The 21196-nt window shown below is 43.1% G+C and overlaps 2 protein-coding genes and 1 long non-coding RNA gene across 7 annotated transcripts in view; 2 read left to right on the top strand and 1 right to left on the bottom strand.

The window, feature by feature from the left end:
• LOC108500671 overlaps positions 1 to 1578 on the bottom strand; it is a 6368-nt gene extending 4790 nt beyond the window's left edge. Inside the window, exons 1-2 of the long non-coding RNA XR_001875940.1 lie at positions 1489 to 1578; positions 847 to 978 (exon numbers count right to left, since the gene is read on the bottom strand). This is a non-coding gene — a long non-coding RNA (uncharacterized LOC108500671). The remainder of the gene's footprint in view (positions 1 to 846; positions 979 to 1488) is intronic.
• A 267-nt stretch (positions 1579 to 1845) lies between these two features.
• PNPT1 (polyribonucleotide nucleotidyltransferase 1) lies at positions 1846 to 17164 on the top strand. 4 transcript variants are annotated; one of them, XM_017821811.1, is made up of 29 exons: positions 1846 to 1915; positions 3016 to 3076; positions 3401 to 3475; positions 4082 to 4187; positions 4521 to 4570; positions 5040 to 5103; positions 5189 to 5236; positions 5943 to 6056; positions 6288 to 6474; positions 6649 to 6700; positions 7243 to 7300; positions 7428 to 7524; positions 7623 to 7725; positions 8405 to 8475; positions 9099 to 9135; positions 9865 to 9931; positions 10029 to 10118; positions 10422 to 10475; positions 10582 to 10688; positions 11280 to 11351; positions 11439 to 11502; positions 12316 to 12399; positions 12886 to 12969; positions 13616 to 13722; positions 13836 to 13891; positions 14421 to 14499; positions 14901 to 14948; positions 15182 to 15340; positions 15989 to 17164. In XM_017821811.1, exons 2-28 carry the CDS (start codon positions 3020 to 3022, stop codon positions 15335 to 15337), a joined length of 2187 nt encoding a protein of 728 aa, XP_017677300.1. In that variant the 5' UTR covers positions 1846 to 1915; positions 3016 to 3019; the 3' UTR covers positions 15338 to 15340; positions 15989 to 17164. The 4 variants fall into 4 exon arrangements, with proteins under 4 accessions (XP_017677300.1, XP_017677301.1, XP_017677302.1 ...); XM_017821812.1 differs by lacking the exon at positions 1846 to 1915 and adding an exon at positions 1987 to 1990; XM_017821813.1 differs by lacking the exon at positions 1846 to 1915 and adding an exon at positions 2828 to 2842.
• Positions 17165 to 20578: 3414 nt separating this feature from the next.
• PPP4R3B (protein phosphatase 4 regulatory subunit 3B) overlaps positions 20579 to 21196 on the top strand; it is a 19049-nt gene continuing 18431 nt past the window's right edge. For both annotated transcript variants that reach the window (XM_017821782.1, XM_017821781.1), the window contains exon 1: positions 20579 to 20945. In XM_017821782.1, coding sequence (XP_017677271.1) covers positions 20804 to 20945 — 142 coding nt within the window. In that variant the 5' untranslated portion in view covers positions 20579 to 20803. The remainder of the gene's footprint in view (positions 20946 to 21196) is intronic.

Below are 21196 nucleotides of genomic sequence, written 5' to 3'. Positions count from 1 at the left end.
GTCACTTTTACATATATAAATTATTGAGACAAAGTGCCAGTAAAATTTGCCACGAGCTAGAGAAGAGCAATTTTAATGAGTAATAATGACATAAAAACTTTCCAAGCAGTCATCTGTTTGTCAGCAGTAAAGTGAATGTGAATTTGGGAAAACTCTGGGAACATTCTTGCTTTGCCACTCAATATATTTTTGTACCCAATAAAACTGTACCAATGAATTCTGAATGTGGACAAAGTTAACAGCCCTTATGCCCAAGACAAATCCCAAGTTTCTGATTGTTTTATCTCTCTATTTTGTGTCCTGCCAAAAAGATAAGAAACATGTTGGCACAAAAGAAAAATCATTGCTTGGACTGTTCTACCAGCCAGTGAATCTGTTTCCTATAAATGCAACTTTAAGAGAAAAATTCAGTTAAGTAAATAGAAAAGATTAGTGAGACGAGAAGCAATATCAAAATAGCATTTGAAATAAAAGAGTAGTAAGTAATTAAGGGGGTTTTTTATTAAATATTTGTCAAAATTCAAATCTTTAACTCCAGATGGCAGATGAGTTTAAAGTGATGTGTGACAATTAATGTTAATTTAATCCCACATGGATCTATCTTACTGTTTCTGTGATCAGATCTCCACATAAATAACATAAATAATGCTAATTACTAATTTATTTTGCATTCCACTGAGGAATAATTAATGAAAGAACCACTGACCCCTGAGTGACATTCTGGTGCTCTCTGAGCATGTAACAGCACAAGTCCGTGATGAGGGTTGTCAACTGTCTTAGCCCTCCTTGTGCACTTAGGAAAATACTTTGGTGTTCCTGTTTTAAAAATTCCTGTTCTTGCCTTACCGAGGAGGAAACTGAGGAATGGTCTGAAGGAGGAGCCTCTTCAGCTGCTGGACAGGAGCCTGATCTTGGATTTGGCATCTCTGGATGCTGTTGCCACACTCCCATTTCCAGACTGTGCTCTGGGATCTATAACTAATACAACTGTAAGGTGAGTCACTTTAAGAATTCAGAGGGGTTAATCACAATTCTTTATTTTTAAATGTATGGGGGTCTTTTGTTTTTTGAGAGTTTTTCTGTGTGTGTGTGGTGAGGATTTGGGGTTTTTTAATGTTTGGGGGTTTTTTTGTTGTGGTTGGTTGGTTGGGTTGGAGTTTTTTGGCGCCTTTTTTTTTTTTTTTTGTGAGTGAATTACAGGTCTGAACACAACAGGCACAGAAAAAGGTCTTTGGGGCAAAGGAATTTCAAACACATGTATTTTTCCCCTCAGGAAGGGCCGCGAATTTTTGGCGGTAACGCTGACTACTCTCCCAGGCGCCATCTTGGTTCCTGAGGTGCCATTGGCGGGAAAAGGGGGCACTCGGTGCAGGTGTCCTCTGTCTCGCTCCGAGCCCCGTTTGGGCAGGTTTTCCCCCAGATTTCATCCCGAATTGTCTCCAAAGCCGCCTCAGGCGCCGGCTTGAACCTTTTCCTGACACTTTTTACCTCAGAATTCAAGGGTTGTCGAGGGTTGCGATGTTCCCGCCTTCGCGCGCTCTGCGCCGCCTGACCCCCCTCACCCGCCGTAGCGCCCGTACGGAACGGAAAGCGGCGCGGGAGCGGCGGAGCCAATGGGCTCCGATCTTACTGCGCGGGGCCGCTGCCCGCAGCCAATCGCGTGGCCGCCCCTTCCAGCCGCGGGCGCAATGGCGGCCGCCACGAGCTGCGGCCGCGCCGCGCTGGGCGCGCTGGGCCGCGATGGCGGCGGGGCCGCGGCGCGATGGCGAAGGGTCCTGCCTGCCCTGCCCGCGGGAGGCTCCGCGCTGCGGCTGCCGCTACTCCCGGGCCGCTCCGCGCTGCGCTGGGTGCCCGCCCGAAATGCCGCGGCGGGGCCCGGGCAGTGCCAGGCCGTGACGGTGGAGGTGGGCGGCAGGTGAGGGGCCCTGAGGGGAGGGGGCGGTGCAGGGGCTGTCCCGGGGGGAGAGAAGGCAAACGTGAGGGGAAACGGGTGCGAAATGCGGAGTATGTCGAGATTAGTTTAGCTAGGAATGTTCTTTGATGGCGATCTTTGCTGATAGGCTCGAAAACACACAGAGAATGAGCCTCAATCGGTGGAATCATCCTGGCCATCCCTTAGGGACATCCGGGAATAACGAGCCCCGAGGATGCAGTGAATCGAGATGCTGATGGGTGTCTGTGGGTACCTTGCCACCTTGGCAAAATAACTCAAGGTCCACTTATTAGGTTAGACTGAGTGATCTCAGAGGTGTTTTCCATCCTGATTGACTCTGTAATCCTGTGAGCTCATCCTGGGGGATGAGGGGCTGGGCAGGACCCCGCAGTGTGTCCTGGCAGCCCAGAAAGGCAATCCTGGGCTGATCCCACAGCGGGGCAGGGAGGGATTCTGCCCCTCTGACCCCTCAGGTGACACCCCCCCCCCCTTGCAGAGCTGCTTCCAGCCCTGGGGAACAGCACAGGAAGGACATGGAGCTGCTGGAGCGAGTCCAGAGGAGGCACTAAGATGATCAGAGGGATGGAGCAGCTCTGCTGGGAGAGCTGGGATTGTTCAGCCTGGAGAGGATAAGCTTTGGGGTGACCTAATTGTGGCTTTTCAGTGCCTGGAGGGAGCCTGCAGGAAACATGGAGAGAGGCTGCTGTGGTGGGAAATGGTGCTCTGGATTTGCAGACAGCTCCACTGTGCCTGTGAGGGTGTTTCCCACTGGATAAATCCCAGCTGGAACAGTGGTGATTCACTTCTGTCTCCAGGGAATGGCTGGAACTCCAGGTGACACCCAATGTGGCTGCAAGGCTTTGCTTCAAGGTGAAAGGAGCAGGACACTTGAGGCAAAAGCTCGTTCAAGTTAAGAGGATTTGGTCACTTTTGGCCAAAGAATTTTGATTTCTGTACTTGAGGTGGATGTTTGTCTTGTGTGAAGTGTAACCTTTGTTCTGTGCAGTTGGGGCTGGAGATTAAAGCAGAATTGCTGGAAAATTTGGTTGAATTCACCATGAGTAACAGGTCATGTCTTTCAGAAAGATGGAGCTGTCTTCTGGAAAACTTGCCAAGTTTGCTGATGGTTGTGCTGTTGTTCAGGTAAGAAAAAATAAGTAGTGAAAAGTCATGCAACTTCAAAATTTCTGCATCTTAAAAGTCATTGTTAGGGTATCAGAGCCTGTTAGAGTGGGATACAGAGACTCAAGGAGCAACTTAATCCCTAATGAAAAGACAGTTGTTTTTTATAGGAAAAAATTATGTTTGAAAAGCAAAAATATTGGCATGAAGGGTGGATTTATGGGGTTGTGTCCTGCAAAGAATAATTGTTTTTCATAATTTAGTTTGTGAATAAGTTTAGAACATCAGGGGTTATTTTATTTGCACGTAACTTCAGGGTTTTTATCTTTTTTTTGTTCAACCCAGCTGGGTGACACAGCAGTGATGGTCACAGCAGTCAGCAAAACCAAGCCTGCTCCATCTCAGTTTATGCCATTAGTGGTAAGTACTTACCAAAACATTAGGTTTGTGATCATTTGTGGAAGATTTAGCAGCAGAATCCTTAAATGGAGGAGTTCAGGGCGCTGGGGGGAGTGAGGAATGCACTGCAATGACAGACCCTGGAGTTCATGGTAAAATGTCTGGATGTGTAGGATCATTCTCTGTGGATGGGGGATGAGCCCTGGAGCTTGTGTGCCTTGACCTCGTGACCTTTGCCACGACATCCAAGCCCAGATATTCTGTTTTAGTTGGTTTAGGAGGCTCAAAAGGCTTGTGATTATTAAGGATTGGAACTACGGGGTTGGGGATGGAACTGGATGATCCTTAAGGTTCTTTCCAGCTCAAACCATTCTGTGATTCCATGATTGATATTCCACCTTCAGGGAGGGAACAGTGGGTCCTTCAGGGATCTACCCTGGAACAGAGCCTGTTTCATACATGTCACCTGAATTCTGGGTCGAATTGCTCTGAGCAAGGGATTGGATTATAAAATATATATAAAATATAATTGTGTTATAAATTATATATAAGGTGTCTCTTCTGAGTGCTTGGGTGGCTCTGCAGTGAGTATCAGTTGTCTGTAGGGATGTGTTTTGTTTTTCCAAGGTTGACTATCGACAGAAAGCTGCTGCAGCAGGAAGAATCCCAACAAACTACCTGAGAAGGGAGCTCGGCTCCACAGATAAAGAAATTCTTACAAGCAGAGTCATAGGTAGGCTGAAACCTTTCAGTCACAATGTATTTTAAACATTTTGAGATGTTCTCACGAGTGTTTGGAAATGCAGTGGTTTAGAACTGCTGTTTGCAGAGTTGGTTTTCTGTGGTAATGTCAGGAAATAAAGCTGTAGTTGCTTGTTTATGAGTCCTCATTGGAATTTTAGGGTTGTATTCATCATGCTAAATTTCTTTCTGGGTTCTCTGCCTTTTTTTTGGGGTGTTTCATTTAAATAATTTGGTCAGTTTATTGTGGGGTTATTGCAAGACAAATTGAATATTCACTACTGGAAACCAGCTGCTTCTTAGACTTTGGTTATTTCTTCTGCAGATCGGTCAATCAGACCTCTCTTCCCAGGAGGATACTTTTATGATACACAGGTGGGTCATGTTACCTCCAAAGTGGAGAGCTGGGGCATGGACAATGAAAATTTCACATGACACAGGCACTGCTTTAAGAAAAATGATTTTGGTTAATATCCAGGAAGGGTTTACACTTGGCAAACCATTCTCATAGTGTAATGCTGCTTTTTTATTTTGTCATTAAAGGATTTTTGTCACATCCTATTTTCCAAATTTTGTTGTCCAGATAGAAGAAAACAATTGAAATCTCCTCTGTAAAACAGAGGCAAGAAAGGCCAGGGGTAGATGTTTTATATATGGCACAATATTATATGTTAGTGGGTGTTTTGTCAGCTTTCTGCTTTAAAAACCTGCACAAATTTCCATTTGCAGTCTGGGCTTGTGTGGATATGTGGAATGTTCTGTTTTACTGTCCTTAGCTTTGTGTTGACAGCTCATAAAAAAATGTGTAGGTCACAATTATTCATTGTCTTTTATCTTATGCCAGATCCTTTGTAATCTTTTAGCAGTAGATGGTGTCAATGATCCTGATATTCTGGCCATTAATGGAGGTAAGAGGGCTGGGAGGAATCACTGCTTGGGGGGGATTTCACGGGATCCACTTTTCCTAATCCACATTTTTATGTCTCATTTTAGCTTCTGCAGCACTTGCACTGTCTGATATCCCCTGGAATGGTCCTATTGGTAAGTGAATACTTTGAAATTAGGGATGATTTGAGTGTTATGAGAGACCTAGACCACAGTTCCTGCTTTAGTTTTTTTTAATGAGAAGCTGAATCTAAATGTTGAATTTCAAGCACTGAAAATAATTTTACAATGGATAGGATTATTGCACTTCAAAGGATTATTTTTCCTGGACTAAATACATTTTTGGAAAGGTTTATAATGCAGAAATAGTGGAGTACAGAGACCAGTAAATTATTTTTTTTCTTAATAGTAGCTTAGTCTTGAAAAGCATTGTTTTGAAAATAGCTGGATAAGAATATTTTTTCTCCAGGAACTCAAGAAGAGAATTGTTTAGTTATGCATATTTTTTTGGAAAAGAAATGACCCAGCCAAGAACAAATATTTAGCTGTATTTTCCTGTCACCTGCCTTTTTTTTTCTTTCTAGAAAACATGTGCTGAAATGACTAAAAAACTCCCAGTAGACTCACAGCATTGTGTGTATAATACTTGGCATTGTCTTCACCCAGAAATAATACCCAAAAGTAATTCAAAACCAGATAATTTTGTCTTCCACAGTTGTTCTTAATATACACTCAACTGATATTTTAAATATGCTGATATTTTAAAATTAATGTACACCTTTAATCATAAATTTCCAAGTAAGATGATGCCTCAGGGAACTTCCTTATTATAACAATAATTTCCTGGGGTTTTCCCTTGTAGGTGCAGTGAGGGTGGGGCTGGTGGATGGGGAGACTGTTATCAACCCCACTCGAAAGCAGATGTCTGCCAGTGCTTTAAATTTAGTTGTCGCTGGAGCTCCACAGAGTCAAGTTGGTAAGTGTTGGGTTCATTTTGATCCACTGAGGGCTTCAAAATCAAATAGGTGCCTCTTCAAAGCAACAGGTGCCTCCCCAAATATTCCTAATGCTTGAAACTTGTGTTTTGGCACGACAGAAATAACCAAATTCACGCAGTTTGGTGTTAATCTGTATTTCCTTAGTCGAGCTAAGCTGCTCTCAAACCACAAACCAGCAAATTACTGCAGTTTTACCTTTCCTTTGGTAGTTATGCTGGAAGCAACGGCTGAGAACATCTTGCAGCAGGACTTCTGCCACGCCATCAAGGTGGGGGTGAAGCACACCCAGCACATCATCCAGGGCATCCAGCAGCTGGTGAAGGAGCGCGGCGTGGCCAAGAGAACCGTGCAGAAGCTGTTCGTGGCTCCCGAGGAGATCGTGGAATGTGCCAAGAAGTAAGCTCAGAACAGATCTAGTGCAGATCTAGCTGGGGCTGGGAATGTTTGTAAATATCCCTGTGGTGCTTTCGTGCTTCTAATGAAAGCAAATATTTAGTCTTCAAAAAAAAAAACCCTCAATTATATAAAGGATTTTTAAGCTGTGTTTTTAAAACTTTTTTCTTCCTGCAGACTTGCTTCTAACAAGATCTATGCAGTGTTCACAGATTCTAGCCACGACAAAGTAAGTGCTCCAGGCATTATATCATTATTTTTTAATGATTATCACAGTTCAATCAGTAAGATTTAGTTCTTTAAGCTGCTGTTAATATAAACTCATCTCCTTCCTTGCATATATTTGCAACAGTAATAATAAATCGTTCTGTCAGTGGTTATCTACCAGAATATTTATTTGCAGTGTGGAGATGCAGACTCCCTTTTTAAAAGGAGGGAAAGTAAGTACAGGATACTGCTGGGAGACTGGGCACAAGAGGGAAGTTTTTCACGAGGAGAACCATCAACCATTGGAATAATCTCCCCAGGGAAGTGGTGGATTCCCCAGCATTGACCACTTTTCAAGGGCAGGGTGCTGGGCTGTCTCAACTAGTCTGTGCCTTTGCCAGGAGAGGTTGCAACCCTTCCAAACCTGATCATTGATTTTTGAATATGTGTGACAGTTCTGGGTTTTATTCCTTGAATTCCACAAAACTTTAAACCCAGCAAAACCCCAACGTGTGTTGTTGTTCTGCCCTGTAGAGTTAACTGGTTGCAAATCCTCTGTTCTAGATTTCAAGAGATGAAGCCATTAACAAAATCAGGCTGGAAACAGAAGAGCAGCTGAAAGGTATTTTCTGCCTTCTTAATATTTAGAGAGTGCTTAAATGGAATTAGCACTGCTCAAGAGTTACAGTAAAAGGGCTGTAAAATCCGTGTTCCAACTTCAGATGCAGTTTCTTTTTTTTTATCCCCAGAAAAATTCCCGGAGGCTGAGCCTTATGAAATCATGGAATCTTTCAATGTGGTTTCAAAGGATATTTTTAGAAATCTCGTTCTGAACGAATATAGAAGGTGAGCACTCAGTCAGACTCCTGCTGAATTAGTGTATCTGTCAACCTTTAATCCAAGATGGGTTTCATTGATCTCACGGTTTCTCCCTGTTCCTTCAGGTGTGATGGGAGAGATTTGACTTCCCTCAGAGACATTAAATGTGAGGTGAACATGTTCAAAATGCTTCATGGATCAGCCTTATTTCAAAGGGGTCAAACACAGGTAGTGCCATTTAAACACCAGAAACTAGAAATGACTTACCAAAAGCTGGCAGATTTGTCTTTCATTTAAATGCCAAGTTTCTTTTTTTTTCCTCTCATGTAAATGTAATTAGGAGAAATGGTGTGTGGGTTGGGAAGTGGAGGAGAAATCCTTTAAAAGGAACTTCTACAGAACCCGAGCTAAAAAGGGAAATTGTACCCAAAAAATTGCATTAATGAGATTTTTTTTTTTTCTCTTCTTTGCCTAAAGTGTCAGCTCTTGGGTGGATTGAATTAAGACTGTACTGGAGATTTGGTCTCCTGTGTTTTTCTAGCTCCTTTTCCTATAAGATTCAGCCGTTGATCTGACTAATTGCACTTATTTTGGGTGGTAGTTGCAAACAGTGATTTATTTTTGAGTGTTGTTGCCTGTTATTATTAAAAATTATTAAAAATAACACCCACTGCAGGTCTGTGTGGCTGCATCTGGCCCAGTCTCTTAAATAGTTCAGTTTTTTTTTAACGAGCAGATTAATAATGCAGAATAATAATAAATGTCTGTGAAAAGGAGGAAGAAACTTTGTAGGAGTGGCTGGTGATGGCATCTTATTTGTTGCTGAAATTCTTTCTGCTTCTTCATAAACAGTAAAAGTTGTTTAAAAGGAGTTTATTTTTTTTATTTTGGTTTATTTTTGTTGCAGGTGCTTTGTACAGTCACATTCGACTCCCTGGAGTCGAGTGTCAAATCAGATCTCATCTCCACAGTGGTGAGGTAGGTACACCTTCTGGTGTTTTGGCAGGGGTAGGAAGAGGGGGAGCAGTTAAACACATGTGATAAAAGTCCCTTCAGCTTCACATAGATACAGTTTTTAGGACTGAAACGTGTGTTAAATTAGACTTGGAAGTGGCCTGTTCTCAAGAGACCATGACAGGTATTTTGTGTTAAGGGAATATTGAAACTGGAGAGTATTACAAGAAACATCCAGTCTGGTTTATATATTTAAAATATTTGTGTTCTCTTTTTAACAGAGCAAGGAAAACTTAATTTATTATTGTAGCAAGCGAGTCCTTGTGCTTTTAACCCTTTTTATTGCTGAGGGCTGAAGTGAAACTCCTTCCCTTCAAAGCTCCAGTTCAGTGATCTCATCCCACCCCTGTGGGAGCTTTTACATTTAAAAAATGTAAAAAGCTTTACTTTACTTAAATTTTTTTGGCCTGGAGGTGTTTGTCCATATTCTGTAATTTTGGTAATTGTGGGTGATCAGCAAATGTATTGATCTGTAAGTTTTCCCTGGGTCCATTTGTGGGCAGAACAATGTAACCTTGAATTACCTGTTGTATGTAAGAAGTGTTTGGTTGCTCGTTTTTTGACATGGTCTTGTTTTTAATTAATAGTGGCATAAAAGATAAAAACTTCATGCTGCATTATGAGGTGAGAGCTTTACTGTGTCACAGCTTTCTGCATGATTCACAGAAGGGCTTCGTGGCTTGCTTTTCAACTGATCACTTCCAAGGATATAAATTATCTCCAGCTTTGCTAAAATGTATTTATTTTAATTCATGTGTGAATTGATCAGAACTGAAGTGCTGGTTTCCTAAAAAGCACTGGGTAATTTGTAATATTAAAAAGGCTGTATAAGTTGGAATATCTTAACATTAGGTGAGCTCCTTAAGAGCAGGTTGTTGCCAAAATCAGGATGAACCTGCACTATGGTTTTTGGTGAGTTCTATTAATGTGCTCAGCTGGCATGGTAAATAAGTGCTTTTACATCTTGGATCTCTCTCAGCCTTTGGAACTCTCCCAGAGTATTTCCTACAGGCATATCTTGTTCCATTATCTGAAGGACAGAAATAACACTCCTGCTATGTTGTTTGACAAGTTTATTTGAAGGGAGCTTGTCATGTTGTTTCTCAGCTCCCTCGCTACTGCTTTTATTCCCCTTTGTTCTGTGGCAGTAAAACATTTACCAAACATTGCCTGGGCTGGTCCAGGCTTGCAAACTAAGTGGCTGATAAAAGTCAGCTGGTGATTTGATTCATTTTTTTTTTCATTTGTTTTTACCTCGAGATGCCCCAAAACTTTCAAAGACTTTTTTTTCCCAAGTGTACGTTTAAAAACGTGGGTTAATTTTCTGCGCGCGCGTTTTTTTTTACTTCACAGTTTCCACCTTATGCCACCAACGAGATTGGCAAAGTCACTGGTATGAACAGAAGAGAGCTTGGACACGGTGAGTTCACGCCAGGAGAGCCCCATGCTGCAAGTTTTAATATTTCACCTGATTTTTATTTGTGGATCACTTAGTGTTCGGGGTTGTTTTTCAACAGGTGCACTGGCAGAAAGAGCTTTGAAACCCGTTATTCCCCCGGATTTCCCGTTCACAATACGAGTTACTTCTGAAGTCTTAGAGTCTAATGGTATTGGGTTTTTATTTTTAAGCTAGTGCCAAAGACTAAATTTGGTTCTTAACGAGTTAGAGGGGATAGATTTCAATATAAATGTTTTTAATAGCTCTGCTACTTGAAGGACTTTAAATAAGAAGCATGTGCGTGGTCATGAACAATGGACCTTTCCATTTGTATCAGTGTGAGATGTAAACATAAATCGTGAGTTTCATAAAATATTTGGGGGCGTTTTTATGCTACAGGGTGAGGAAAATAGCTTGTGTTGAGACCCATTTTTCACTGTTTAATCCCTTTTCCTGTGTTCCAACTCTGTAGGTTCCTCCTCCATGGCTTCTGCCTGCGGTGGGAGTTTGGCACTGATGGATGCAGGTACAGAATACGGCACTTTTAAGGATAAACTGCTTTGGATTGTGTGTTTTAGGATCTAGAAATGACCAAAGGCTTCAAAAATGTAATTTTTTTGTGCTGCTCTCAGGAGTTCCAGTGTCCAGTGCAGTGGCAGGTGTAGCCATAGGTCTCGTTACCAAATACAGTCAGGAAAAGGGGGATATTGAGGATTATCGGCTGCTGACAGACATCCTGGTGAGTGTTACTGCTTCATCCTGTAAAATACCTTTTTTGACCTTCTTTTGTAGCACTTTACCCAGTTAATTCTGAAATACTGCTGCTGGAAATATTAGTTTTCTGGTTTGTCTCTCAGACTCCTCCTTTATTTTGAAAAATCTCCAAGAAATGTCCGGTCACGTTTCTTGTATTTTGTGTAATTAGTTATTGAGCTTTCATGAGCTTTCTTTTTCCAATGGATTTTGTATTTTGGGAGGAAGAGGTTAAAAATTCTTGAATAATTTACTGAAAAACACTATATATTGGATGGAGAATAAGCATTTGCTGGGGAGGAAAAATGCACATTGTGATACAGCCACCAACAGCACAAAATCAACTCTGGTTCTGTTGTTCAGAAACTAGTCCACAAAAGCTCTTAATTTCTAAGGAGAGAAGGGAACAGGGTTAACCCTGCACAGCAAAATAAGGCTGAAGAAAAACTCAGAAGTAATTCCAAGGCCTCAGAACTATTTTATGACTTTTTGAAACACAGAGCGTACCTTTAGTATAGTGAGACCTGGCACTGGGATCAAATCTCTCCAATTTGCTTTCTTCTCTCTGTGCTGGCAGGGAATTGAAGATTATTATGGAGATATGGATTTCAAGATGGCAGGTACTAATAAAGGAATAACTGCCCTGCAGGTATGGTAACACTGAATCTTCCTAAATCTGAGAAGGTGTTAAAAAAAGCTATCCTGACATACTGATGTCACTTCATTCTTTCCCAAGGTTGATCTAAAACTGCCAGGAATACCAGTAAAAATTGTCATGGAAGCCATTCAGCAAGCCACAAGTAGGTCCATATTTGTATTTGCACCCATTTTATCATATGGAATGATAAATTGTATTGAATTCTAAGTTTTGTGAAAACAAGTAATAAACTATTAATTTTTTGTTCTCGTTGTGGGGAAAAAAACAAGCTGTTATCTTGATAAAATGGCTTTGGTTTAATAAATAAGATCCTAACTAACTCTGAAGTAACTTCAGGCCCATTTTTAAATGTTTCTTGAGCAGTGAGTTCTTAAAACTTCAGTACAAGTCTGTGTCACCTCAGGGAATTTGTGGGTAAGGGATAATGCTATAAAAAGAACAGCAAACTTCTTCTCATTTCCCATAAATCCAGCTTGTATTTCCCAGGATAACTTACTGCTCTCTGTATTCTGACATGTACAGCTCAAGTGTTCTTGAAGCACATGGAGAACTGAAGCCATGTGCTTTAATAAGGATTTAATTAGTTGGAAAATGTTCAACTTGATCGTGACAGCGAGATTTTAGTAAGAACAAGTAATTCCTACTCAGTGGTGCACCACTTCAAGCAGCTCAGCTGAAATTCCAGGCTGTTGCTCTTATCAGCAATCTGATTTACCTCAGTAATACCCCAAAATAAAAAGTATGTGGTGTTCTAGGTGCATAAATTCAATAACTGTGCTGTTGTGCTGCAGCAAACGTGCCCCACCTGAAATGTGCTCAGTCACCACGAGACATCCTCCACTTAGGCAGGAGGCAGGTTTTTATCAGGAGATATTTGTCTAATTTATAGCAAAAACTGCATCAATTCATTCTAAGCTTCCACAAAATGATTGATTTCCTTCTCCTTCCCCTCCAGCTGCCAAGAGGGAGATTTTGCATATCATGAACCAAACGCTGGCAAAGCCCAGACCCGACAGGAAAGAAAGTGGACCAGTTGTAGGTAATGTTGGTTGTGTGAATTCATATCTTTCATGATAACCTCTTTAACAGTAAACTTCTTAAACCAGCTTTTTAAAATGAATTTTACGTGTTTCTGCCTCTGCCCTATGGGGTTATTTTTAATTTATGGGGGGTTTTTGGTTATTTTGGGGGCAGGGGGTTATATTGCCCTGTGGGGCAGCACTGCACTATTTCCCTGCACACCAGAAAACAGGATTGAAGTGGAGCTTTGTGAAACTCCTGTACCCATTTTGATTTTCCATGTCAGCAGCAGTGTGGCTTAAGGTAATTTCCAGTCATCAAAGTCTATCCTGTGTCTTCATTTATCTCAGTTCTTGGATGTAATTACATCCATGTTCAGCAGATATTAGCTGCTGTTCAGGTAGCTATAGAAGACTAAAACCTGACTTAATGTGACCTATTTCTTGTGGTGGTTTTCAAGATGGCTCTGTTTAGCATTTCAAAGTCTCTTTAAATGTTCTTTCAGAAACTATCCACGTTCCATTATCAAAAAGATTAAGATTCATCGGTCCTGGGGGTTATAATCTGAAAAAGCTTCAAGCACAGACTGGTGAGACATCCTTGATTCCTGTGATGATTTATCCCAATGTGTTTCCCTTTGTTTCAGACTTGTGTATTTAGGTATTCCAATGCTCAAAGTAAAAATGGGAAAAGGTTGATGCGTGTAGAGTAGCAGGGAAATGGGACTTGAAACTCTTAATGCTCTGCCAGCTTGATTAGTGCTGCTCAGGGGGTTGGGGTGGAGAAAAGGAGGAAAAATCCCATTTCCCTTTGGTGTAGTCCTTTGGCCAGAAAACCGCTCTGGAGGTGCAAGGAATTTTACCATTGTGGCTCCAAACCACTGTCATTTCCATCAGCTGTTGATGAAAGCTGTGGTTTTATTAAAAATCTCTGGGAAATTCATTCATGAAAACCCAAAATCCTTTCAAGAATTTTTTTTCCTGCCACGAAAGGACTATAACAATAATTCTGTGTTCCTATGTGGACCACAAGTTTATCCAGGAAAATATCTGGAATGGGGTTGCACATAAAGCTGCTCAGTGCCTAAATTAAAGATGGCTTCAAGTGATTGAAACTCTGAGATCTTAAAGAGTCGGTGCAAAATCATTTTTCTCTCTCCAAGCCTTTACTGACTGAGAGTTTGCTGCTTGCTGAAACGTCCCCCTAAACCCTCTCCTTAAATTTCCCTTCCTGAGGTGTGACTGTGAGTCAGCTGGATGAGGAGACCTACTCTGTGTTTGCCCCCACGCCCGGCGCCATGCACGAAGCGAGGGAGTTTATTGGGGAAATCTGCAAAGATGATGTAAGGACACACTTCTCAGACATCCTTTTTTGATTTTTCAATTTGCCTTTGGGGGAATTTTTTTGTCCTAATCTTTTCTTTTTTTTTTTTTTTTTTTTCCCCCTCCTCTACAGCAAGAAGTTAATTTGGAATTTGGTGCGATTTATACAGCCACGATAACTGAAATAAGGTATAAAAACTGCCCTGGAGTAGAAGTAGAAATTAGTGAATTTACATAGATATGTAAATCTGATGTGAAATAACTGATTTTTAAGCGTGCCACTTACGCAGGTGCCAACGTCACCAGCCTAATTTCTGGTATTTCCTCTGTTGAAAATGTTTTGTGTCCTAATAAGGCTGTTTATTTCTGCTGCTCGTTTGGTTTCTAGAATGCCTCTACAAATTATAAAACCTCAAGCCTTTCTTCACCTTTTTGTCTGAAAGGTGGTATGGATTTCCTTTCCACTTATTCAATCCAATATTTGTCCTGTAAAATGGTACCTATTACTGAAATATTGTGCCCTGAAATAGGAAATTTCCGTCCACTTCTAATTAAGGAAAAACGAGCAGACGTGTCGTGGTTGCTGCGAGATTTTTAAAAAAGGGAGATAAAATTTTGTATATTAGTTTACTAATGCTTGCTCTGGGGACAACATGAAAAGTGAAATACAGGCTTTTCTGGGTGCCTTTTGAAGCAACTGTGGTGTTTTCTGCTGCAGGGATTCGGGAGTGATGGTAAAACTCTATCCAAACATGACACCGGTACTGCTTCATAATTCACAGCTCGATCAAAGGAAGGTAATCATCCTTAGACAAGTATCAAATGGACACATATATTTGTTTTTTTTAACTTATTAGCACAGCTCTGACACTTTCCTGTTGTGCTAGAGTCCATTTCCAGGTTAAAATCTGTTAGATTAGCAGCACCCTTTCGTTTAACTCTGCTTACCCTGGACTTAGAGCTTCAAAAGCTCAACTGCCACTGTCCATTTGACAAGGCTTTTGTGCACATCACCGAGTTCTTTGGCTCTGCAATACGTTTTTCTGTGTGACATTTAGAAACCTGTTGTTCCTAAGGTAGTGCTGAGCCACTGTGGTTGTCTGGAATGGAGCACAAAGAATTCCTGAAAGAAGGAACTTTTATCACTGACCTCACAAAATGAATCACTCTGATATTTTTTTTTATTATTTTCTGAAAGATTAAACACCCCAGTGCCCTGGGATTGGAAGTTGGACAAGAAATTCAGGTAATTGTATTTTTTTAACTTTAAAGTGCTAATAAACCGCTGTTCCTATTTTAGAATTCGAGTGAGGTTTTTTATTTTGTGTTAATGAAGAAAATATTTTGCCGTGTTGGATTCCCATTCTGTGCTGGTTAAAGGCCTGATCATCCCAATATAGATCTGTTTAAGTGTCGTGCTCTTGCTGTGTAGGCACCACGTTATTTGACAGTCTGAAAAGTGGTTTGTTTTCTCCCCAGGTGAAATACTTTGGCCGAGATCCCACTGACGGCAGGATGAGGCTGTCACGGAAAATCCTGCAGTCCCCGGCCACGACCACGCTGAAAACCCTGACTGACAAGAACAGCATCGTGCTGGGAGGGGCTGTTCCACAGACATCCTCCTCATCCCAGTGACAGGCAAGGCCTTAGGATCAGCAGGTTCAATCTGATTTTTACATATTACCCTTCCCCTTAGTGGTGTGCACACGCTGCTTGACATTTATGGGAAGCGTGTTGGAAGGTGGTTCAAACTCCTTCATGGTTCCAGGCATCCTAAACAGCCTGCTTTCTCCAAAACAAGCTTCTTTGTTCATCTGCAGCATCCTTTTTCTGTACCTTGCCACCATTTTTTTAAAGGGGAAAAAAAATAAAAGGCAGGGCAGAGGAAGAAATGAAAAATAAGCTGCTTTCTTGATGAAGTCAATTAATGGAGTCGATCTCAGTCAATTAATGCAATGCCCAGACTCTCCCTTAGTTTTCCTGCATGTATTTGACTGTCAGTACTTATGCCTGATTTTTTTCCCAAAACTTGTGTGGGGTTTTTTTGTCCTTAGAAAGCTGCTAGAAAAGGAAGGTGTCTCATCTCAAAATCAGGAGAAGTTACACGGTGAGACTGGCAAAGGGAAAGGCACAGAGCGCCGGCAATAACTCGAGGAAGTCTTCTAGGAATGATTCACAGCAGCAGAAAAAATGAAAGTTCACTGAAGAAATGTTGTTTTTAAGAAATGTTTTTGCATCTCGTGCCTCGATGTCGGTTGGTTACAGAGTATTTTCTCTCTCTTTCAGGAAAAGAGGTGTGATGGCTCGTGGAAATAACAAGTGACCTTTTGCTAGAATCTGTTGATGCCCTGGCAAGAATCTGCAGGTGGATGGTAGTGAATCCTATTTTTAAAATAGACACTATTTATGCTTAAAGGTGATGTAGAACTTCAAAGTCTTCAAATGGATTAAAAACCTTTAAAATAAAACCAGAAAGAAACAAAGCTCTTCTCTTGTGTAGCAAGGCTGAGATGAGAATGTGGAACTTTATAGACAGTGCTTAAGATTCCTCTCACTATCAAGTCCAAATAAAACTGTGGATCTGAGAAGCAAGAATGGCTTTTCAGACTACAGGATTGAAATGTTGAGCAAAACATAAAGGCTTAGAAGCATCACCTTTAACATGATCGATGCTGTTTTAGATAAATACAGCTGTGACTGTCATAGGGTTCAGACTTGCTAAAATATCTGAGCAGAAGGGGGGGTAAACAACCTGGCTGAAACACCATCAGCTATTATCTGGGTCTGTTAGGCAGTGAATTTTAAAATATATAATTAAAGCAATAAAATTAAAATACTTATTTTGGAATAAACAATGGATGTGATAAACCTTCCCCCTGAAACACTCTCATTAAGAGTGTTGGAATCCCTCTATTAATTATGTTCCATCAGTGGGTTCACTGATCTCTTTTAGACTTCAAAACGTTTCCCAGGGGCTCAGGAGAACGACTCGTTTTTCTGCTGTGGGTACAGACTGTGAAAATCAAAGAGGGTCCTTCTGATGTTCACCAATCTGTATGCAGAACTCAGAAGAAAATCAGCTTCCCACCTGATGGCAAGTGGGCTCTGAACCTCCTGAAAGAAAAAACAGAGCACTGGGGAGAGGAGGAGAGTGATGTACAGTAAAAAAAGATTCTTTTTTAATTACTATTTTAACTTAAAGTATTAAAGAAGAAAGAAATGACTGGTATACTTCTCTGTAGTTGTCTTTCATCATGTAAGATTGAAAAATTGGTTGGAAAGATGGAAAAAATATTTCCTCAGCAATCTCTTCCTCTTTTTTGAGGAGTGTTTTCTGTTATTTCTTAATAAGAATTCAAATGTCATTTCTGACTGTGACAGTTGACTGCTATGTTGTTTGTTACATGTCCTGAATAGTGTTAATAAAATGATGTAGGTGATTGTTAAAGTCCCCGAACAGCAGCTCAGATGTTTCCATTTCTGATAACTCTTTTCAGAACCTGATCTCCCCAGTTTAAGTGGTTTTCCGAGGTTTATTGTAGAATAAATTTCTCTAAGGCTCCTGTTGGTGCTGCTCCCAGTAAATCAGCTCCTGGAGCGCTGGGGATTGTCTTGTTTGTTGGATGATAAAGGAGGAAAAAAGACTTTCATGTTGCTGTGGCAGAACCTGTACAGTCAGCCTGGCTTTCTGCACCTGTAACAACCTCCAGGCCCTATGGGAAGGGGTGGGGAAAAAACACACTTGGGAATATCTGGGAGGAGCAGAGAGCAGCTGCTCCTACCTGAGGAGAGAAGCTCAATGGGAGCCAAGGACTGAGAAAGCGTGTGCTGGTCTGAGCCTTCCTGGAGGGAAGGCAGGGCTGGGTTCAGACATCCCGGGTTCTCCCCGGAGCCGTCGGAAGCGCGGGCTGGACCGTGGCAGGAGGGATTGGGCTCTCAGGTGATATCAGCCATGAGCAGAAAGCAGGTGGGTTAATAGTGCTTGACAGAGCCAGCTCAGTCCTACTGCAGTAGCTGGTTTTTCGTGTCTGAAATAGTGATTTGTTTTTTTTTTCTCCGCTGCTTCAGATAATTAGCTCCTGTAATGACCCATCTTAAATGGAGCCTTTGAAAGGAAGTGCCTTGGAAAAGCGAAGCTGGGCAGCAGGTCAGGAGGGCCACAAGTGCCTTTAATTGAAAGGAATTGCCTTGCAAAGTGAAGCTGAGCAGTTGCAGCATTACAGCAGGTCAGGAGGGCCACAAATGCCTTTATTTGACAAGGGCAACATTTTCACACGGGCACAAAGAGCTGGGGTATCTTTAAATGCCAGCAATAAATATTACAAGAACTATCAAAAGCATAAGAGCTGGCCTAATTGTACTTCTGGGATTCCATGCCAGAGGGAGTGGTGCAGTCTCTTAATATCACTGTGAGAAATTTTAAGTGATTTAGGAACGAGTTGTCTGTCTTGCTTCTCAAAACTAAAAAATGGGAGCTCCCTGCTGCTCGTGTTGTGGCAGTTGATGAGTTGCTCTGTCTGCAGCCTGCCTAACACAACCTCTGTGTTTGATGAGGAACAGAGAGCTCAACATCACTGCCTCCATGATGGTAGTGGGGAGGGATGAGCTGCTGGCAGGTGCACCACCACGGTGGGAAATGCTGCCTTGCTTTCTGTGCATCTTACAGGGCAGACATTCAGATATCTTGCTTTCCTGGTCTTAAATCAGGTACATAAGAGCTCTTGCAGCATGTGTTGCGTGTCTTCTCCAGGTAAAGCCCCCAGAATGGACTTGTTTGTTGTGGGTATGGATGACAGGTCACGCTGGGGTTCACAACCCCCTGGATGCCGTGTAGTGCAAAGGGAAGCCCCACATCTGAGTGAATGCAATGCAGGTGTGTTCTGGAGTGATGTTTTTCCACAGAGGTCATTGATTTCATTGCTTGGAGGGATCATGGATTTATTTCACAGCTTAACAGGATAAATAGTTTTTCATGCCAATTCTGCCTCGTGTATCATCTACTCCTTCTGTACCTGTTCACCATAATAGATAAGAATTATCTATGGCTGTTCACCACAACAGATAAGATCTGATAGGTGAGATAAGAATTTGCTCCAGAATATTCTGCTGTGGTTTCTTTTATATATCTGGAGAAGGACTGCATTTAATCTTGAGTAGAAGTCATGCTTTATTTTTGTGCATTTGGCTTGAAGAGCTAAAAAGCACACATGGAAGTCGTGCAGAGGGGAGGGAGAGTTTGTGAGTGGCCGATATCCTGAGGCAGCTGTGGCCAGTGGGGTTTTAGTTTCTTTTTGTATTTTCTTTTTATGGAGTTTTCACTAAGGCAGAAATATGCCCAATGTGTAAAACCTTGAGAGGATCAGTCTGTGTAATACAAAAAAGGCACTGATGCATAGAGGGGAAGAGTGGAACCCCACTGTAAACTGCTTAACATGACTCTCGAATCATTGTTGGTGAAACTACTGGTGTAACGTGGTCTTTTGTATAGATACAGACTTATTTATCCATAATGATGAAAATACCCTAAATTATGTTCATATACAGCTAAAGCTAAGTGTAATGATAGTTTCCTCAGAGGTGTATCTTACAGCTGCCATCTTCTGCGAAGAAAATTCATGGTAAATCTTAGAGGCCTGTTACAATGAAAGTCAGCAAAAGATGAGATTTAAATGTTACATAGATACGAGTTTTCTAAATCTGCGTAAAGAATGTTTCTTTAAGCTATGGAAAAGTTGTACATAGTCACCCAGAGTGGCATATTTTGCTGTGAATTTTTTCTTTCTTTCCCTTCCTCTGGAACAAGATCGAACTTACACCAGAGACATGCCAGCCTTGTAAATAAGAGCTATACCGGTGTAACTGCTTTCACCGTGAGGCAACAGCCAGAGAAGTCTGGCTTTGTCTGGGAATGAGGCACACCCTGGCCTCAGGAGCACTTGCCCTGCCATCTCCCTTTCCTTTTGGAGCCTCAAAAGCTCGGTTCTGAGACACTTTCAAGCTTCTCCTCCTCCCCCAAGTCCCCACTGCTTCACGCAGCTTGACTTCTTGCATCACTTGTGTCCTTTTTCCCTGTTCCCACGCGAACACTGACATGCGATTTATTTTTTATTAGTAGCACAGAAGAGATGTGTAGCTGGTGTTTAGTGTGTAAAACTAAGATTTACGGACACCGCGATGCCTGGCATGTGGTTTGTCTTAAATTGTAGTGTTTATAATGGATAATTAAGCATGTTTCTCTGATTTTTGAAGTTTCAGAGGACAGCTTCAACTTCAGTTTAGCTTTTGAGCTTTCTGGGGATCTACAGGGCATCTACAGAATGTATGTTACAGTGTGGCTGTTGCTGTAAGGAGATGCCACTGAATAACCTTTCTGCTGTTTTGTGATACGAGGAAGGACTTTTTTTTTTTCTAAAAATGAAACGCAATGTTTGTGTTTCGTGCGCCGTTTAAATTTATCGTGGCCGGGCTGCGGAGCTCGCCCGTCATTGTGTCACGGTTGTGGGTGGCACTTTCTGTGGCGTGAGGGGGGGAGGCGTGTGCTTCGTCAGCGGTGGCACCAGCTTTCAGACAGACGTTAAAAAAATATCTTTTTAAAGTTTTTTGTCGGGGGACACGTGAACTATTTCCCCCTTCAGAAGCCGGGGGAGTGTTACACGGCCCGCACTCCCCTGTGACTGAGGGCCGCCGCCATTTTGTCCCCGCCTCCGCGCTCCCGCCCGGGCGCCGCCCGGGGCCGTGAGGGAGCGAGCGCGGGCTCCGCCCCGTCCCTCCGTCCCTCCCCTGCCTGTGGCCGCCGTCCCGTCGGCGGCGCGGCGGCAGCGGGCGGCCGCCGTAGCCCCTGCGAGGGGAGCCCGTGGCCGGGCGGGGAGGAAGAGAAAGGCGGCCCGAGTCGGGTTACAAGATGGCGGCGGCGCTGTGGTAGCTGCCGAGGCGGAGCGGCGCCAGCGAGGCCCGGGCCGGGGCGCGGCGGCGCCGACCCGCCATGGACAGCGGCGCGGTGCAGGCCCCGCGCTGCCCCTGAGCGGCCCGGCCGCCCCGCTTGCTCCCCGCCGCCCTCGCCCCATCGCCCCCGCGGAGGCGGAGCGGGCCCGGGGCTGCACCATGTCGGACACCCGCCGGCGGGTGAAGGTCTACACGCTCAACGAGGATCGGCAATGGGACGACAGGGGCACCGGGCACGTCTCCTCCAGCTACGTGGAGCGGCTGAAGGGGATGTCGCTGCTGGTGCGCGCCGAGTCGGACGGTGAGAGCGTGGCCGGGGCTGCCCAGGCCCTTCCCCTCGCCCCCCGCCGCCGGGCTCGGCTCGTGGTGCCTCCCTCCGGACGCCCCGACGAGCACTGTAGTTATTACACTATCATTGCCCCCTTTCCTGCCCTTACCTTGCGGCTCCGGGCGGAGTTTCCTTCCCCCCACGAGCCACAGCAGTGTTTGCCACCGTGGCTCAAGACCTTCCTTTCCCCCCCCCCCCCAGTTCGTGGAGTCCTGGAATGGTGG

Source organism: Lepidothrix coronata, unplaced genomic scaffold (assembly GCF_001604755.1).
Source record: "Lepidothrix coronata isolate B3197 unplaced genomic scaffold, Lepidothrix_coronata-1.0 Scaffold92, whole genome shotgun sequence".
Taxonomy (NCBI): domain Eukaryota; kingdom Metazoa; phylum Chordata; class Aves; order Passeriformes; family Pipridae; genus Lepidothrix; species Lepidothrix coronata.
This window is presented reverse-complemented; position numbering and strand designations above follow the sequence as displayed.